Consider the following 18,424-nt stretch of genomic DNA (forward strand, 5'->3'; position numbering starts at 1 on the left):
AGAACCTAGAGACACTGAAAATTGAAATGCATATAAACAGACATCTTTTCAAATCCCACCCAAGAAGCAATGAATAAGCTTGAAAAATTATTCATCTGGTTTTTTTCATGGTATAGTGCAAAGACTCAGAACTAGGGGGCTGGGTTCCATCACTGACTTGCAAGTTTCCATCACTTGCAAGTGATGGAAAAAAAAAAAGAAAGAAAAAAAAAAAGAAAAAGGAGGGGGATAATATTTGCCATGTACCAAACAGTGATGCTTTGAGGATTAATGACATAATGTCTGTAAAGAGGTTGGAGCTCCTTGGAAAAAAGACACTACATAAATATAAAGTAGTATTAATATTTAGGCTTAGTCCACAATGTGAGACCTGCTTTCTTTGGCTCATGAGGTCATCAGCAGTTTTGTAAGGTGTGCTTAAACACTCACAGAGGAGCTTTGTTAGCTTCCTCCTAAGTGAACTGTAAAGCTAATCTGACCCACCTGGTCAAAGCAGTCACGGAGCCTGTGTTTCCTTTCCATGGCCTCCGGGAAGCTACAGATAGAGTGCTGGGCTCTCTAAAGGAATGAGACATGGCCATGAGAGCACTTCAACAGCATTTAGGGCTTCTCAGGAATGCAGTGGGAGTTTGGGAATGTTTTGACTTAGAATTAAACAAAAGTTTAGTCATATCATATCTTGATTTAGAAGAAAGGCTAAATTCGCCTTTCTCAGACAACGAAAATTTGGAATAAGAGTAGGAATGAGAAAGCTACTTTGTGGAATGGTTAGTTTATATCTGTAAAGGATTTGTAGGCAAACTTGGGTATTTTTGTCCTGGGAACATTGTAGTCTCCAGGGGTTGTAGCCTCTTTGATGGCAATATCCTGACTCCTCATCATGGCTTTGTCTCTGAAATGGTTATCAAGGGCAATCTTGCAGAAGTTTCAGTTCTGAAGTTTCAAAGGACAATCAATTCAATGTAGACATTGCCTTGCAAAGTCTTGTGGTATAACTGAATGACAGAAATCTTATTGTGATGAAATATTTGCATTTCTCAGTTTTAAAAGATAAAATTAATTTTTATTCAAGGGCCTTAGGCATCAGAAACCACCATCTTCAAAATGTGAGGTTCATGAACTTATTATAATCATTAGTGGTTAATAGCGATTCTGAGGCTGTGTCCATATACCAAAACATCTGAACAAAAGATGAAAACAATGTGAGGGAATTTATTTATTTATTTTTTTTGGTGGATGTTTTGTTTTACATTGATCTAGGTTGGATGTTCTTTAAGAAATGAATTTGGCACAGTGCCTGTGTGGATCAGTCAGTTGAGCATCCTACTCCTGGTTTTGGCTTGGGTCGTGAACTCAGGGTTCATGGGATTGAACCCTGCTTGGGGTTCTTTCTCTCCTCTCTCTGCCCCTCCCTCACTCTCTCACACACTCTCTCTCACAATAAATAAACATTTTTTTAATTAAAATTTAAAAAATGAATTTGGCTTCTTGTCCACTGATTTCTATGGTCTTACAAACTGATTAATATTGATAACATATGCTTTGTTAGGGGAAAGGGAACAAAAATGTTATAGCCTTCTCAACTTGTAGTCAAATTTATGCTAACTAGAATGCATTTTCTAAATAAAATATTGACTTTAGTTCTTCTTCTTCCCATCCCTTGATGAACAGTACTGTCTTAACACCAAACACCAGTGTTAGGTGTAGCAGATCAAGATAAGCACCCTGAACAGGGTAAGGGGCAAAGGCCCAGGGCAGGAGGGTCAGAGCCCTACAGCGGTAAGGTGGGTATCTATATGTGTGTGGGGAAGGTAACGAGGATGGGAGTTTGGTTACATTGGAGGGGACTAATTAAGTATGTTAAGCATAATGGGAGCCAGGTTTCTCACTAGTGGAGAAAAGTTACAAATATGGAAAGTGAGAAAACTAGAATGATTTCTATAGTATTGGATTGGAATTGGCAGTATAGGTGTGAACTCGTGGATTTCCATATAGAGACATAAATATAGATGTATGTGTGTGTGCATGCACAGGTTCATACACATAATTTCCAGCTCTGTCCACTGAGGGAGCCCATGTCTTGGCTCCTAAAATAAACTAATAAAAAAGACAGGTGTCCTGGGGTACCTGGATGGCTCAGTCGGTTAGGCATCTGACTCTTGATTTTGGCTTAGGTCATGATCTCATGATTCAGGAGATCGAGCCTTGCATTGGGCTCTGCGCTGACAGTGCAAAGCCTGCTTGGGATTCTCTTTCTTCCTCTCTCTATACTTACATACACGTGCTCTTTCTAAATAAATAAACAAACAAAAATTTTAAAAAACAAAGAAACAAACACATGTCCTTGGAGAAATAGCTGATTCCAGGACTGGAACAAGGAAGGTACAAGATGAGCCTGAAACAGCATGATGTATCAGAATGTTAAGGAAGTACTCAAAGAATTGAGGGGACATGCCAAAGAACACAGAAGCCAGGGGTGCCTGGATGGCCCAGTCAGTTAAGCGACCAACTTTGGTTCAGGTCATGATCTCACAGTTTGTGGGTTTGAGCCCTGCATGGGGTTCTCTGTTGTCAGCACAGAGCCTGCTCTGGATTCTCTGTCCCCCCCTCTCTCTGCCCCTCCCCCATGCACATGCACACACACACACTCTCTCTCTCTCTCCCTCTTAAAAAAATAAATATATAAATAAACATTAAAGAAGATAAGAACACAGAAGCAAGCTTGAAGGGGCTCCCACTGGCAAAATCTGACACAATGAGAGCATCAAAATAAATAATAATAGTAATGGATAAAAATAGGCACCCATGAGTCTATACTGATATAACTAATGAATGAGAAGTCTGATGAGAAACAGGATAATTTACACAATTTCAAAGAACTTCCCTACAAAACTACTTTAAATTACAAAAGGAGGAGAATAACTCTACGGTAGAGAAGGCTGGTAGAAACCACTTTAGTAAGTGACCAAAATAAACATCTATCAGTAATGGACAGATCAAAACCATATGCCATTTGACAAGAAACAATATGTACTCAGCACCATTTCACTGGTATTTTTGAAAAAGATGCAAAGACCCTGAATCTAATCACGAGGAAACCTCAGACAAACCGACACTGGACATTCTACAAAATAACTGGCCCATTCTATAAGAACTTATCAAGTAGCACAATGTATAGACTTGTTGAATCACTATGTTGTACACCTGAAACTAATGTAACATTGTGTGTCAACTATACTTTAATAAACACAAAACAATTATGGGGCACCTGGGTGGCTCAGTCGGTTAAGCATCTTACTCTTGATTTCAGCTCAGGTCATAATCTCATGGTTTGTGAGTTCTAACCCCAAAACAGGCTCTATACTGACAGTGAGGAGTCTGCTTGGGATTCTCTCTCTCTCTCTCTCTCTCTCTCTCTCTCTCTCTCTCTGCTCCTCCCCCACACTCACGTGCGTACACTCTCTCTCTCAAAATAAATAAACTTATAAAAAAACATACACAAAAGCATGTCAAGGTCATGAAAATCAAAGAAAGATTGAGGAACAGTTCCAAGCTAAAGGAAGTTACAGAAATTTAACAATTACATACAACATGTGATGTAACCTGGATCCTTTTGCTATCATGGACATTATTAGGACAATTGGCAAAACTTGAATGGAGTTTGAGGGTTGGATAATAGTAATGTATCAGAATTAATTTCCTGATTTTCATGGTTGTATTGTGATTATGTAGGAGAATGTCCATGTTTCTAGGAATTGCATGCAATATTTCAGGAGTGATAAAGCAACTGGTTCAGAAAATCATTTGTGTTGTACTTGCAGCTTTTCTGTAAGAGATTGTTTCAAAATAAACATAAATTTATACAAAAAGATTATTTATTTTATTTATTTTTTTAAATGTTTACTTATTTTTGAGAGAGACAGAGCGCAAGCAGGGGAGGGGTCGTGAGAGTAGGGGACAGAGGATCCGAAGCAGGCTCTATGCTGACAGCAGTGAGCCCAATGCGGGGCTCAAACTCACAAACTGGGAGATCACGACTTGAGCCAAAGTCAATTGCTTAACCTACTATACCACTCAGGTACCCCAAAAAAGATTATTTTAGAGAAAAAATTGTATATTTTCTTGTTTTTTCCTGTTGATATATGTTTTACACATATAAACAGAATTATTTATATAAATTATACAGAGACAAATATTGTGGAAACTCACATTTATTCTGTTCAAACTTATCTAGTGATTATTTCGAAATGTGTCCACATGCAAATGAGGTGTCAGTAAATTTGGCTTGTTCTTGAAACAGAAAGAAAGCCAGAGAAGTGGGATGAAGGAGTGAAGGGAAACTGACAGGAGCTAAAATTGGGAGCCTTGGGCTAGAGCAGATCAGGTATGACCTAGAAGACCATCGAAATTGAGGTGACATAAACAGATATATATCTTTAAAAGAAGATTCTGGGTGCACCTGGGTGACTCAATTGGTTAAGCGTCCAACTTTTTATTTCAGCTCAGGTCATGATCTCACAGTTGATGGGTTTGAGCCCTGCATAAGGCTCTGTGCTGACAAAGCAGAGCCTGCTTGGGATTCTCTTTCTCCCTCTCTTTCTGCCCCTCCCCTGCTTGTGAGAGCATTCTCTCTCTCTCTCTCTCTCTCTCTCTCTCTCTCTCTCTCTCACACACACACACACACACACACACACACACACACACACAAAATAAATGAATATTTTTTAAAATATAAGAAGATTCTAGATGTCTTGTGTCAAACAGTGCAAAGGCAAAAATGAAAGCAGAGAGAGCACTGCAGGGTACTATTTACTTGAACTAGAGTGGTAGACTTGAGATAGTGAGAACTGGTCAGATTTGAAATATATATTGAAAAGAGAGCTCACTGAACTTGCTGATGGATTAGATGTGGGTTATACAGGAGATGAGCCAAGGATGGCTGCTAAGGTCTTATTAGAGCAACTGGGTAAATGATGGTTTCATTTACTAAGATTGGAAATTCTGAAGATGGACTAATGATGGGAAAATAATATGAATTGTGTATTGGACAGTGGAATAGTGGGGAAGAATGCCTGATTAAAGTGCATTAAATGCCTGATTAAAGAGAACAGAAGGCAGAGAAGTGGACAGAGCAAACATGGACAGTTCTCTTGCAAGATAGATAGGATTTGGTCAATGGAAAGAAGAAAGGCATGCCAGGTAGGAGAAAAGTATATTTGTTAAGATTTGGAGGCAGAAATGAACTTGGTTTGGGGCGCCTGGGTGGCTCAGCTGGTTAAGCATCCGACTTCGGCTCTGGTCATGATCTCGCAGTTCGTGGGTTCGAGCCCCGCATTGGGCTCTGTGCTGACAGCTCGGAGCCTGGAGCCTGCTTTGATTCTGTGTCTCCCTCTCTCTCTCTCTCTCTGCCCCTCCCCTGCTCATGTTCTGTCTGTGTGTCTCTCTCTCTCTGTCAAAAATAAACATTAAAAAAATTTTTTAAAAAATGAACTTGGTTTGTTTGTGACAGTGAGAAACTGATCCAACTCAAGGAAGGGGAACATATTGGGTAACAGTGGGAAACAAGATGTAAAGTGGAGCCAGATCATGAGCAACCTGAAAGCCAGGTAGAGGTGTGTTAACTTGATGTAGTAGGAAACAGAAGTCAGGAGATATTTTAATTAGGGAAGTGATATGATGAAAGTTATAAAGAAGATTAGACTGGCAGTGGTATGCAGGAAAGTGCAGGAGGCTCAAGTTTTGGCAGTAAAATCAGACCAGAAAGGGAAGGCTTGGGGGAATTTTGATACCTGACTAAATAAGGAAAATGATTTCAAAATTCTGAACTTAAGACATTGAAAGAATAGAGTTGATGCAGAGAGGCAGGGAAACTGGGTAGGAAAATTTATTCTAGATGTGAAAACAGGAGGGCAGTGGTGAATAAAAAGACAAGCATACTGGGGGCACCTGGGTTGCTCAGTCAGTTGAGGGTTGAGCGTTGAGCGTCCCACTTTGGCTCAGGTCATGATCTTGCGGTTCATGGGTTTGAGCCCCACATCCAGCTTGCTGCTGTTAGTGCAGAGCCTGCTTTGGATCCTCTGTCCTGCCCCCCCCCCTCTCAAAAATAAAAATAAACATTAAAAAAAAAAAAAGACTAGCACACTGGATTTGACACAATGGTGGGACATCAAAGTGGAAATTCCCAATAGAAAGTTAAAGTTCTGGGGCAAGAGGACCCTAGATAAGACATTTGGGAGTTAACAGCATGCATGTGTTGCTTGAAGCCAGAGATGGGATAAATCCTCCAAAGGAAAGTATGTAGAGCTTGAAAAGTATATGGTCAAAGACACTGGAGATGTTGGAGTTTGCTTGCAATTAGGGGTGGGGGGAGGAACAAAGTGACAGAGAAATGGATGACAAGTCAGACAGATGCAAAGAATGAGAACAGTATAATATCACAGAAATAAGAAGAGTATTTAAAAAAAATAAATAGGTAATATGGTAAAATAGATCAAGAAGAATGAAAAAAAGGAGTAAAGACTGTGAGAGCTATTAATTAAAAAGTCATTATTTATTCTGAAGAGAGTAGTTAGGAAAGTGAAGATGAGTGAAGTGACCAGCTTTCTGAGCCAAAGAACAGGTAAGGAGGGTGCAGTAAATGGAAGCATCTTGTGAAAAATTTGGTAAGGAGAGGAAGGAAAAAGCCTTTTAACTAGGGGGATAATTAGGATCATGTAAAGGCTTTTTTCTACTTAATGGTTACACCAACTTCACTTAAATTTTCCTCCCCTCCTAACTGAGAAGTTTAAAATCTTGCTTTTGAACAAAGTCAGGGGTTATGACACAAAGCATCCAAACCCAAGTGGAGGAATTTGATTTCTCTGTTGTGTTCCTGTAAACTAACAGGAAGTATCTTTTGGACTTTCAAACTATCCTCTACCAATACTTTTTTTCCTAAACTGAGACTACAATATTCTGAAGATAGAGTATGAGTGAGAAGTTTTAAAACATGCAAATATTTTCAGATGTCATTATTATACCCAGCAGCCTACCCAGCTGATGTATTTATTTCCAAGTGGAAAATTATGAGTTTATATTCTCTTCCTGAGACTACTTAGACTTAAATCTTTAAAATATAATTTTGTAGTAGTTTTTTGGTATTATGAAGTGTTTTTCATGTTTATTTTTTCCCCATAGGTGAATTCTATCTAACATTTATTTTTTTAATATAACTTACTGTCAAGTTAGCTAATATACAGTGTATACTGTGTGCTCTTGGTTTCAGGGGTAGATTCCCTTGATTCGTTGCTTACATATAACACCCAGTGCTCATCCCAACAAGTGCCCTCCTCAGTGCCCATCACCCATTTTCCCCTCTCCCCCACCCCACCATCAACCCTCAGTTTGTTCTTTGTATTTAAGAGCTCTTATGGTTTGCCTCCCTCTGTGTTTGAAACTATTTTTCCTCCTTCCCTTTCCCCATGGTCTCCTGTTAAGTTTCTCAAGTTCCACATATGAGTGAAAACATATGATATCTTTCTCTGATTGACTTATTTCACCATATGATCCCATCAATAGATGCAGAAAAAGCATTTGACAAAATACAGCATCCTTTCTTAATAAAAATCCTCAAGAAAGTCAGGATGGAAGGAACACACCTTAACATCATAAAAGCAATATATGTAAAGCCCACAGCTAAAATCATCCTCAAGGGGAAAAACTGAGAGCTTTGTCCCTGAGATCAGGAACATGACAGGGATGTCCACTCTCATCACTGTTTTTAACATAGTGTTTGAAGTCTTAGCTTCAGCAATCAGACAACAAAATGAAATAAAAGGCATCCAAATTGGCAAAGAAGAAGTCAAACTTTCACTTTTCTCAGATGACATGAGTCTACTCTACATGGAAGATTCTACCAAAAAGCTGCTAGAACTGATACATGAATTCAGCAAAGTCGCAGGATACAAAATCAATGCGCAGAAATCAGTTGCATTTCTATACATCAACAATGAAGCAACAGAAAGAGAAATAAAAAAATCAATCCCCTTCACAATTGCACCAAGAACCATAAAATACCTAGGAATAAACCTACCCAAAGAGGTAAAAGATCTGTATGCTGAACACTATAGAAAACTTATGAAAGAAATTGAAGAAGACACAAATGGAAAAACATTCCATGTTTTTCATGTTTAAATGCACTGCATCTCCTTTAAACAAATCCTTGACATATTTATTTTTTTAGAAACATGTTCACTGACTTCTGGGTAGAGATGGTAGATTGACACATACATTTATTTAGTTTCCTCTCCAAATCCCACCAGAATGCTGGTAAAGAGATATATTTAAAGATCAGAAACCCCAAATTACAGAAAGAATAAAAAAGGAAGACAAAAGCATTGAAATTTTGGGAGCTGGAAAGCAGATACATGAAAGATAACTAACATAGCTGGAAATTTAAACCAGCAGCAACGTGAAGCAAAGACCACCCAAATGAACATCAGTCTAAGGGATTTCCAGCATCGTGTACTTTTGGAAGAGGAGATAAAGAGGATGGGTAGAAGAGCTAAAATAAGATCAACTTAAAGACATTTATGAAGTTGAAATCCTCAGATCCCTTCCTCAATTTTGCAAACCAAACAGTTGCCCCTTGCTCACCAAGGTATAATATCGTAAGTTTATTCTCTAGAGAGGGTGATAGTCTTTGGATAGTGGGATATACAAAGCACCCTCCAGGAAAAGTTATGGGGAATTAAGTAAAATTATACATACTAAGTGCAGAGACCCTTAGGCTTCCATCTCTATTTGGCTGCTAAAACACTGGGGATGAACACAGATTCTGAGCACAGGTTCCTCTGACCAAGAGGAAAAATTTTATTTTTTTTATTTAAAAAAAAATTTTTTTTAACGTTTATTTATTTTTGAGACAGAGAGAGACAGAGCATGAATGGGGGAGGGGGAGAGAGAGAGGGAGACACAGAATCCGAAGCAGGCTCCAGGCTCTGAGCCATCAGCCCAGAGCCCCACGCAGGGCTTGAACTCACAGATGGTGAGTGAGATCGTGACCTGAGCTGAAGTCGGACGCTTAACCGACTGAGCCACCCAGGCGCCCCTAGAGGAAAAATTTTAAAATACAGACATTAAGAATTCTCCCAAAGGCCTGAAGTTCATTCTACAGCGAAGGCCACAATCATAACCATCTATAAGCTCAGGGCTTTCTAGTCTCTCCACTCTTAAATATGAGCAGACAACCGAGAACTAACAGCCATTTTCAGACTTCTGAGGAGAGAGAGGCAGAGGAGATGCACGGAGGTAGAGGTGGAAATGGCAAACAAACAGAGGAAACGGACATACACTGAGAGGAAATCTACTTAGAAATAATTAGTATCTTCTGAGACAAGAGACAATTCTTTGAGCACGAACAAAAACAGGATAGTATAAAAAAGAACATTCAGAAAACAGTAACAAAAGGCTCTTAGAAATGAACAGCAATATAAATGAAAACTCAAAAGAAGAGTAGGACAAAAGAGTACGAGTAAAACAAAAGCAAAAGATACAAAAAATTGGAGAGAAAAGATTTTTTAAAAAATAGGGTAACTGCGTAGAAGGTCCACTATCTATTAGGAGATCTAGAAAGAAACAGAGGAATTTGAGAAGATGACATAATTTTCATCAAGAAAATAATTCAAGAAAATTTCCCAAAACTGAAGGAGTACCCAAGTTACCATATTTAAATGGGCCACATTTGTGTTTGAGTGACGAACACAAGTAATGAATCTGTATATATAAAAATTATATATTCTGAATACAAGTTCTTTGTCAGATGTATGTATTCAGAATATTTTCTCCCAGTATTGGCTTGCTTTATCATTTTGTTAACAATGTCTTTGGAAGAGAAGTTTTAATAAAGTACCTTTGTAAAAATATCACCTGATTACATATGTGTGGGTATATTTCTGAACTCTGCATTCTAGTCCATTGATTTATATGTTTATCTTCACCACAATGCCACCCTACTTTGTTTAGTGTACTTTTACAGTCTTGATATCTGATAGAGTAAGTTCTCCAACTTTGTTCTTCTTCATAAGTTTTATGGCTTTTCTAGGTCCTTTGCATTTCCATTTAAATTTTAGACTCAGCTAATTTTAGACTCAGGTCAATTTCTACAAAAGTGACCTGTGGAATTTTGACTGGGACTTCATTGAATGTATGGATCAGTTGAGGTAAAAGTGACATCTTAATCAAGTTTTCCAATCCATGAATATGGTAAATTTCTTTATTTATTTAGGTCTTATTTAATTTTTCTCAGCAGTGTTTTATGGTTTTTATTGTACAGGTCTTGGCATATGTCTTATTATTTCAGCTCTAAGTATTTTGAATTTTTATACTACTGTAAATGGCATTGTAAATTTCACTTCTAATTTATCATTGATAGAATAGAGAAATAAAATAGATTTCTATGTATTGAGCCTATATCCTGTGACCTTGTTAAATTCATGTTATTAATCCTGAAAGACACTAGTCTTTCTTTTTAAGTAGGCTCCACACCAAGTGTAGGGCTTGAACTCTTCTTGAACCTGAGATCAAGAGTCCGATGTTCGACCAACTGAACCACCCAGGTGCCCCTGCAATCCTGGTAGTATCTTTCTTACATATTTCCTGAAATTTTCTATGTATGTAATCATGTCATTTTCAAAGAAATTCAGTTTTATTTCTTCCTTTCCAATGTGTATACCTTTTATTTCTTATGCTTACCTTAATTCACTGACTAGGACCTCTAGTATAATGTACAATAGAAATGGTAAGAGTTGATATCTTGTTTCATTCTCTACCTTAGGTGCAAAGTGTTTAGTCTTTCACTATTAAGTATGATGTTACTTTTAGGTTCTTTTGTAAATATCTTTTAAAAGGTTGAGGATGTTCCTTTCTATTCCTTGTTTTCTACTAGTTTCATTAAAAAATTTTTTTTTAATGTTTATCTATTTTTGAGAGAGAGAGCATGAATGGGGGAGGGGCAGAGAGAGAGAGAGAGAGAGACAGAGACAGAGACAGAGACAGAGACAGAATCTGAAGCAGGCTCCAGGCTCTGAGCTGTCAACGCAGAGCCCAAAGCAGGGCTCTTAACTCACAAACCGTGAGATCATGACCTGAGCCAAAGTCGGATGCTCAACTGACTGAGCCACCCAGGTGCTTCTAGAAGTTTCTTTTTAAAAAATTACACATGAGGGGCAAAAGTAAACATTAAAAAATTAAAATAAAATAAAAATTACAAATGAATGTTTAATTTTGTGAAATACTTTTTTATTAATTTTTTTAATGTTTATTTATTTTTGAGAGAGAGAGCACAAGCAGGGAAGGGGTAGAGAGAGAGGAAGACAGAGAATACAAAGCAGGCTCCAGGCTCTGAGATGTCAGCACAGAGCCTGAGGCGGGGCTCAAACTCACGAAGTACGAGATCATGACCTGAGCTGAAGTTGGACACTCAACCGACTGAGCCACCCAGGCACCCCTGTGAAATACTTTTTTTGCATCTACAGAGGTGATCATGTGGCTTTCTCCTCTATTCTCTTAATATGGTGAGTTATACTGACTCTTTTTTTTTTTTTTTTTTTTTAGTTACCTTGGTTCTTAAATCTTAAACAAACCTTGCATTGCTGGGATAAAACCCATTTAGTCATGATACATTATCTTTTCCACATATTGCTAGATTCAATTTGCTAATATTTTGCTAAGGACATTTGCATCTACAGTCATGAGGGATATTTGTTAGTCCGCAGTTTTCTATTCTTGTAATGTCTTTGTCTGGTTTTAGTATTAGGGTAATGCTAACCTTATGAGTTTGAAGACTTCTCCTTTATGTTCTTATAGAGTCTGTTTAAGATTAGCATTATTGTTTCCTTATTTGTTTGATAGAGTTCACCAATGAAACCCTCTAGTCTGGAGTTTACTTTATATGAAGGGTTTTAGTTATGAATTCAATTTCTTTAAGCAATACAGGTTTATTAAGTTTATCTATTTCTACATGTGTCAGTTTGGTAATTTGTGTCCTTCAATGAATGTGTTTATATTATATAAGTTATCAAATTTATCAGACTACAGTTTTCACAACATTCCTTTATTTTGCTTTTAATGTCTGTGGAATTGATAGCAATATCTTATCCTTCATGCCTGATGTTGGTAATTTGTATCTTCTCTCTCTATTTCTTAGTCAGTCTAGTTAGAAGTTTACCAAGTTTATTGATACTTTCAATATTTTCCAAATTTTTGTATATTTTCCCAGTATTGTGTTGTTATTAATTTTTAATAGAACTCCATGGTCAGAGAAATACTTATTATAATCCTTTCAAATTTAATGACACCTATTTTATGACCCAGAATGTGGTCCAACTTGGTTTTACAAACACTTGTAAGCAATATATATTCTGTAGTTATTGGATTTTGTAAGATTTTGTAAGATTAATGAGGTTAAATCGATTGCTCCATTATTGAGAGAAGAGTACTGAAATCATCAACCATAATTATTGATTTGCTGATTTCTCCTTTAGTTCTGTCAGGTTTTTTTTTTTATTTTTTTTTTTAACGTTTATTTATTTTTGAGACAGAGAGAGACAGAGCATGAACGGGGGAGGGTCAGAGAGAGAGGGAGACACAGAATCTGAAACAGGCTCCAGGCTCTGAGCAGTCAGCACAGAGCCCGACACGGGGCTCGAACTCACGGACCGCGAGATCGTGACCTGAGCCGAAGTCGGACGCCCAACCGACTGAGCCACCCAGGCGCCCCAAGTTCTGTCAGGTTTTGATTCATGTATTTTGAAACTCTGTTATTAACTGTATATACCTTTAAGATTGACTCATTATTTTGTGATATCTCTAGCTCTGATAATATTCCTTATCCTAAAATCTTCCTTGTCTGATATTAATATTGTCATTCCAGCTTTATTACAAGTAGTCTTTGTGTGGTATATCTTTTTCCATCATTTTACTTTTAACTTATCTGACTCTCCATATTTAAAGTGTGCTTCTTCTAAATAGCATATGTCAATTCATTTGACAACATCTGCCTTTTAATTGAAGTGTTCAGACATCTTACTTTTTTAGTTTGATTTATTTATTTTTGAGAGAGAAAGAAAGTGAAAGTGGGGGAGGGGTAGAGAGAGAGAGAGAGGGAGAGAGGGAATCCCAAGCAGGCTCTGCACCACAGTGCACAAACCGTGAGATCATGACCTGAGCCATGAGTTCAAGCCCCACACTGGGCTCCACACTGGGCCTGAAGTCTACTTAAAAAAAAAAAAAAAATCATAAAAGCAACAAAAGAAAACAACTCATCATTTACAAGGGAACCCAATAAGGCTAACAGCTGACTTCTCAGCAGAAACAATGGAAGCCAGTTAGGCAATAGGATAACATCATCGAAGTGCTCAAAGAAAAACTGTCCTATATTCTATATCCTCTATATCCTATATCAAGCAAATCCATATATGTGTAGATTTATATATACATTAAATAAAAACATCCCTAGATTAGCAAAAACTGAGAGAATTTGTTGCCAGCAGACCCATCTTACAAGAAATACTAAAGAATATGCTTCAGATTAAAAGCAACTCCAAGCGACTCCAGATGGTAATTTAAATTGCCATAATAAAACAAAGGACAATGAAATGGTATTGGTAATTATGCAATTATAAAAGGCAGTGTAGGGGCACCTGGCTGGCTCAGTCAGTGGACCATGCAGCTCTTGATCTTGGGGTTGTAGAGTTTGAGCCCCATGTTGGATGTAAAGATTACTTAAAAGAATAAAATCTTAAAAAACAAACAAATAAATAAATAAACGGCAGTGTAAAAAATAATAAATAAAAGGCACTACAAAGGCATATTTAAATTTTTTTTTTCAACGTTTATTTATTTTTGGGACAGAGAGAGACAGAGCATGAACGGGGGAGGGGCAGAGAGAGAGGGAGACACAGAATCGGAAACAGGCTCCAGGCTCTGAGCCATCAGCCCAGAGCCCGACGCGGGGCTCGAACTCCCGGACCGCGAGATCGTGACCTGGCTGAAGTTGGATGCTTAACCGACTGCGCCATCCAGGCGCCCCTACAAAGGCATATTTAAAAAGCAATTATACAGGGATGCCTAGGTGGCTCAATTGGTTGAGTGTCCAATTTCAGCTTAGGTCATGATCTAGCGGTTCATGAGTTGGAGCCCCACATTAGGCTCCATACTGTCAGTGCAGAGCCTGCTGAGGACTCTCTCTCTCCCCCCTCTCTGCCTGTCCCCCACTTGTGTGTACTCTTTCTCTCTCAAAATAAATAAAGCTTAAAAATAAAGTAAAAAGCATTGTATAAAATATGTAGGTAATGTATTCTTCAACCTATAACATAAAGAAATATAATATATTTACCAATATCAACACAAAGAAGATGAGTGGGAGCAAAGCTGCATTGGGCTAAGGAAATGACTACAGATGATAAAGTAATAATTATAACAATGTATTGTTGGATTTGTAACATTAATAGATGTATAACAATAATACCATATAAAGGGGGAAGGTAAACAATAGAACCATATAGGAGTAACATTGCTACATTTCCCTGGAATTAAACTAGCAAAAACCTGAAATTTATTTTGATAAGATGTATATGATAAGCCCCAAAGCAACCAATAAAATATACATATACAGTTAAAAAAAAAAAAACTAAAGAAACTTAAATGCCTCATTAAAAATATTCACTCAATGCAAAAGAAAGCAATAAAGGAGGAATAGAGGAACAAAAAGAATGAAACGTGGAAAAGAAAAAGTAAAATGGCAGGCATAAATCCAACTCTATCAATAACATTAATGTGAATGTATTAAACTTGTTACTAGAGATAATGAGAGACATTTTATAATGATAAAAGGGCCAATCCATCAAGAATATAAAATAATTATAAACATATATATGTCTAATAATATAACACAAAATTACATGAAGCAGAAACTGATAGAAATGAAGAGAGAAGCAGGCAATTCAACGATAACAGTTGGAGACTTCAATACCCCAATTTCACTAATGAAGAGGAAAACTAGGCAGAAGGTTAACAAGGAAATAAAAGATCTGAACAATAGTATAAACCAAGTAGACCTAACAGATACCTATAGAACACTACACCCATTAGCAGAATATACATTCTTCCCAGGTGCACATGGAACATTCTCCAGCAGAGACCATATGTTAAAGCATAAAATAAACCTCAATACATTTAAAAGAATAAAAGTAATTGAAATTATGCTCTCTTTACCACAATAGAATAAAATTAGAAATCAAGAACAGAATAGAATTGAAGAAACTCACAAATATGTGGAAATTAAACAACACACTCCTAAAAAAAAAAACAGTGGGTCAAAGAAGAAATCAAAAGAGAAATCAGAAAATACTTCAAGATGAATAAAAATGAAGACACAACATAACAAAACAAAACACTGCTAGAGCAGAGCTTAGAAGGAATTGTATAAGTGTAAATGCCTATATTAAGAAAGAAGAAAGATCTCAAATAACCTAAATTTGACACTGGAAAAAGTGTAAACTAAATTTAAACAAGGAGAAGAAAGAAAATAATAAAAATTATATTGGAAAATTATTAAATAGAGAATACAAAAACAGTAGAGAAAATTGATGACTCCACAAACTAGTTCTTTGAAAGATCAACATATTTAACAAAATTTTATCCAGATTGACCAAGAACACTTCCCAACTCATTTTATGAGGCCAGCGTTACCCTGATACCAAAACAGAGAAAGACATCATGAGAAAGGAAAATTACAGGGGCGACTGATGGCTCAGTCAGTTGAGCGTCCGACTTCGGCTCCGGTCATGATCTCATGGTTCACGAATTCAAGCCCCCACAGTGGGCTCTGTGCTGACAGCTCAGAGCCTGGAGCCTGCTTCAGATTCTGTGTCACCCTCTCTCTCTGCCCCTCCCCCACTCACACTCTGTCTCTGTCTCTCTCTTAAAAATAAATAAACATTAATTTTTTTCTAAAAAAGAAGAAAACTAGGGGCACCTGGGTGGCTCAGTCGGTTAAGCATCCGACTTATGCTCAGGTCATGATCTCACAGTTTGTGAGTTCGAGCCCTGCATTGGGATCTGTGCTGACAGCTCAGAGCCTAGAACCTGCTTTGGATTCTGTGTCTCCCTCTCTCTCTACCCCTCCTCTGCTCATGCTCTGTCTCTCTCTGTCTCAAAAATAAATAAACATTAAAAAAATATTTTTAAAAAGAAGAAAACTACAGATTAATATCTCTTATACATATGAACATAAAAATCATCAACAAAATATTAGCAAACCAAACCTAAGAACATAAAATATATATTTACCCATGATCAAGTGGAATTTATCTCAGAAATGCAAGCTTAGTTTAATATCTGAAAATCAACTAATGTAATACATCATATCAAAAGAATAAAAAACAAAAATCACACGATCATCTCAATGGATGCAGAAAAAGCATTTAACAAAATCTAACACCTTTTCATGATTAAAACAAACAAACAAAAAAACCCTATGGGGCACCTGGCTGGCTCAGTGGGAAGAGCATGTGACTCTTGATCTTGGGGTTGTTGAGTTTAAGCCCCACTTTGGGTGTAGAGATTCTTAAATAAATAAAACTTTAAAAACAACAACAACAACACTCAAGAAATTAGGAATAGAAGGGAACTCATTCAATATAGAGCCATCTACAAAAAAAATCGTAGTCCATAACATACCTAATGGTGAAAGATTGGATGCTTTACCCTTAAGATCAGGAACAAACCAAAGATGTCCACACTCACCACTTGTATTCAACACTGTAATGGAAATTCTAGCCAGAGCAATTAGATAACGAAAAGATAGAAAAGGCATCCAAGTTAGAAAGAATGAAGTAAAGTGTTATCTATTTGTATGACTTGATCTTATACAGAGAAAATCTTAAGGAATCCACTACTATTAAATCTAACAAGTTCAGCAAGTATATTAGGACTTCTCCAGAAAAATGTAGAATAGGATGTGTATACATATATAGAGAGATTTATTATAAGAAGTTGGCTCATACGACTATGGAGTCTGTCTGGCAAGTCTAAAATCTGCCCTATGGGCTGGCAGTCTTGAGACCCAGCAAAGCCAATGAAGCAATTTTAGTCAAAAGGCCAGCAAGTTGCAGACCCAGGAGAGCCTATAGTACAAATGAAGTCTGAAGGCAGTCTGTCGGAGAATTCTCTCTTGCTTGGGGAGGATATTTTTGTTCTATTCAGGCCTTCAACGGATTGGATGAGGCCAACTCACATTATGAAGGTCAGTCTGCTTACTCAAAGTTCCCTGATTTAAATGCTAATTTCGTCATAAAACACCCTCCAAATACCCTTGACACATAAAATTAACCATCATAGCAATGTTGCAGGATACAAATACAAAATTCAACTGCATTTCTATATACTTGCAATGAACAATACAAAAAATGAAGAAAAACCAATTATACACACAATAGCATAAAAAGAATAAAATACTTAGGAATAAATTTAACAAAACAAATATAAAACTTATCCTCTGAAAACTACAAACATTCCTGAAAGAAATTAAAGAAAATCTAAATAAATGGAAAATATTCCATGTTCATGGAGCAAAAGGTTTAGTTAGTATTGTTGTCAATAATCCCCAAATTGATCTAGAGATCAATGAATTCTCTATGTGAATCCCAACTGACTTCTTTGTGGAAATTGACAAATTTCTGATTTGAAAATTTAAATGATTCTAAAATTCATATGAAATTGCAAAGGACTCAGATTAGCCAAAACAATCTTGAAAAAAGAATGAATTAGGAGAACTAATACCTGATTGAAAACTTACTACAAAATAATGGTTATTAAGACAGTGTGGTAATGGCACAAAGACAGCTGTACAGAATAATGGAATATAGTTGAGAGTCCAAAAATAAAGCCATGTATCTATGGTCAAACTGATTTTTGACAAGAGCAATAGGGCCATTTCAGAAGGAAAGAGTAGTCTTTTTGAATAAATGGTGTTGGGACAACCAGATATCCACATACAAAAGAAGGTTAGATCCTTACTTCATACCATATATAAAAAATTAAGTTGAAATGAATCAAAGATCTAAATGTAAAAACTAAAACCATAAACTCTAAGAAGTAAATATACAGATGTAAATCGTCATGACTTAGGATTTGTTAAAGAATTCTTAGATCTCTCTGTCTCTCTCTCTCTGTGTGTCTGTCTCTGTCTCTGTCTCTCTCTCTCTCTCTCTCTCTCTCTCTCACACACACACACACACACACGAAGCATGAGCATAAGCAACAAAATAAAAATGGATAATTTGGACTAGATCAAAATTAAAACCTATTTGTGTTTCAAAGGACATCATCAAGAAAATGAAAAGACAACCCATAGAATGGGAGAAAATATTTGCAGGTCACATAT

The 18,424-nt window shown here is 36.9% G+C and overlaps 1 protein-coding gene across 10 annotated transcripts in view; it reads right to left on the minus strand.

Moving 5' to 3' along the window:
* Positions 1 to 18,424, minus strand: part of HORMAD2 (HORMA domain containing 2) — a 92,020-nt gene that overhangs the window by 22,744 nt on the left and 50,852 nt on the right. For 8 of the 10 annotated variants that reach the window (XR_008291598.1, XM_053205876.1, XM_053205880.1 and 5 more), the window contains one exon: positions 484 to 558. The exons of the other annotated variants lie outside the window; for them this stretch is intronic. Coding sequence is in view for 7 of the 8 variants with exons in the window: in XM_053205876.1 (XP_053061851.1) it covers positions 484 to 558 (75 nt within the window). In the remaining variant the exon portion in view is untranslated. The remainder of the gene's footprint in view (positions 1 to 483; positions 559 to 18,424) is intronic. 10 annotated transcript variants of the gene reach the window in all.

Source organism: Acinonyx jubatus, chromosome D3 (genome assembly GCF_027475565.1).
Source record: "Acinonyx jubatus isolate Ajub_Pintada_27869175 chromosome D3, VMU_Ajub_asm_v1.0, whole genome shotgun sequence".
Classification (NCBI taxonomy): Eukaryota; Metazoa; Chordata; class Mammalia; order Carnivora; family Felidae; genus Acinonyx; species Acinonyx jubatus.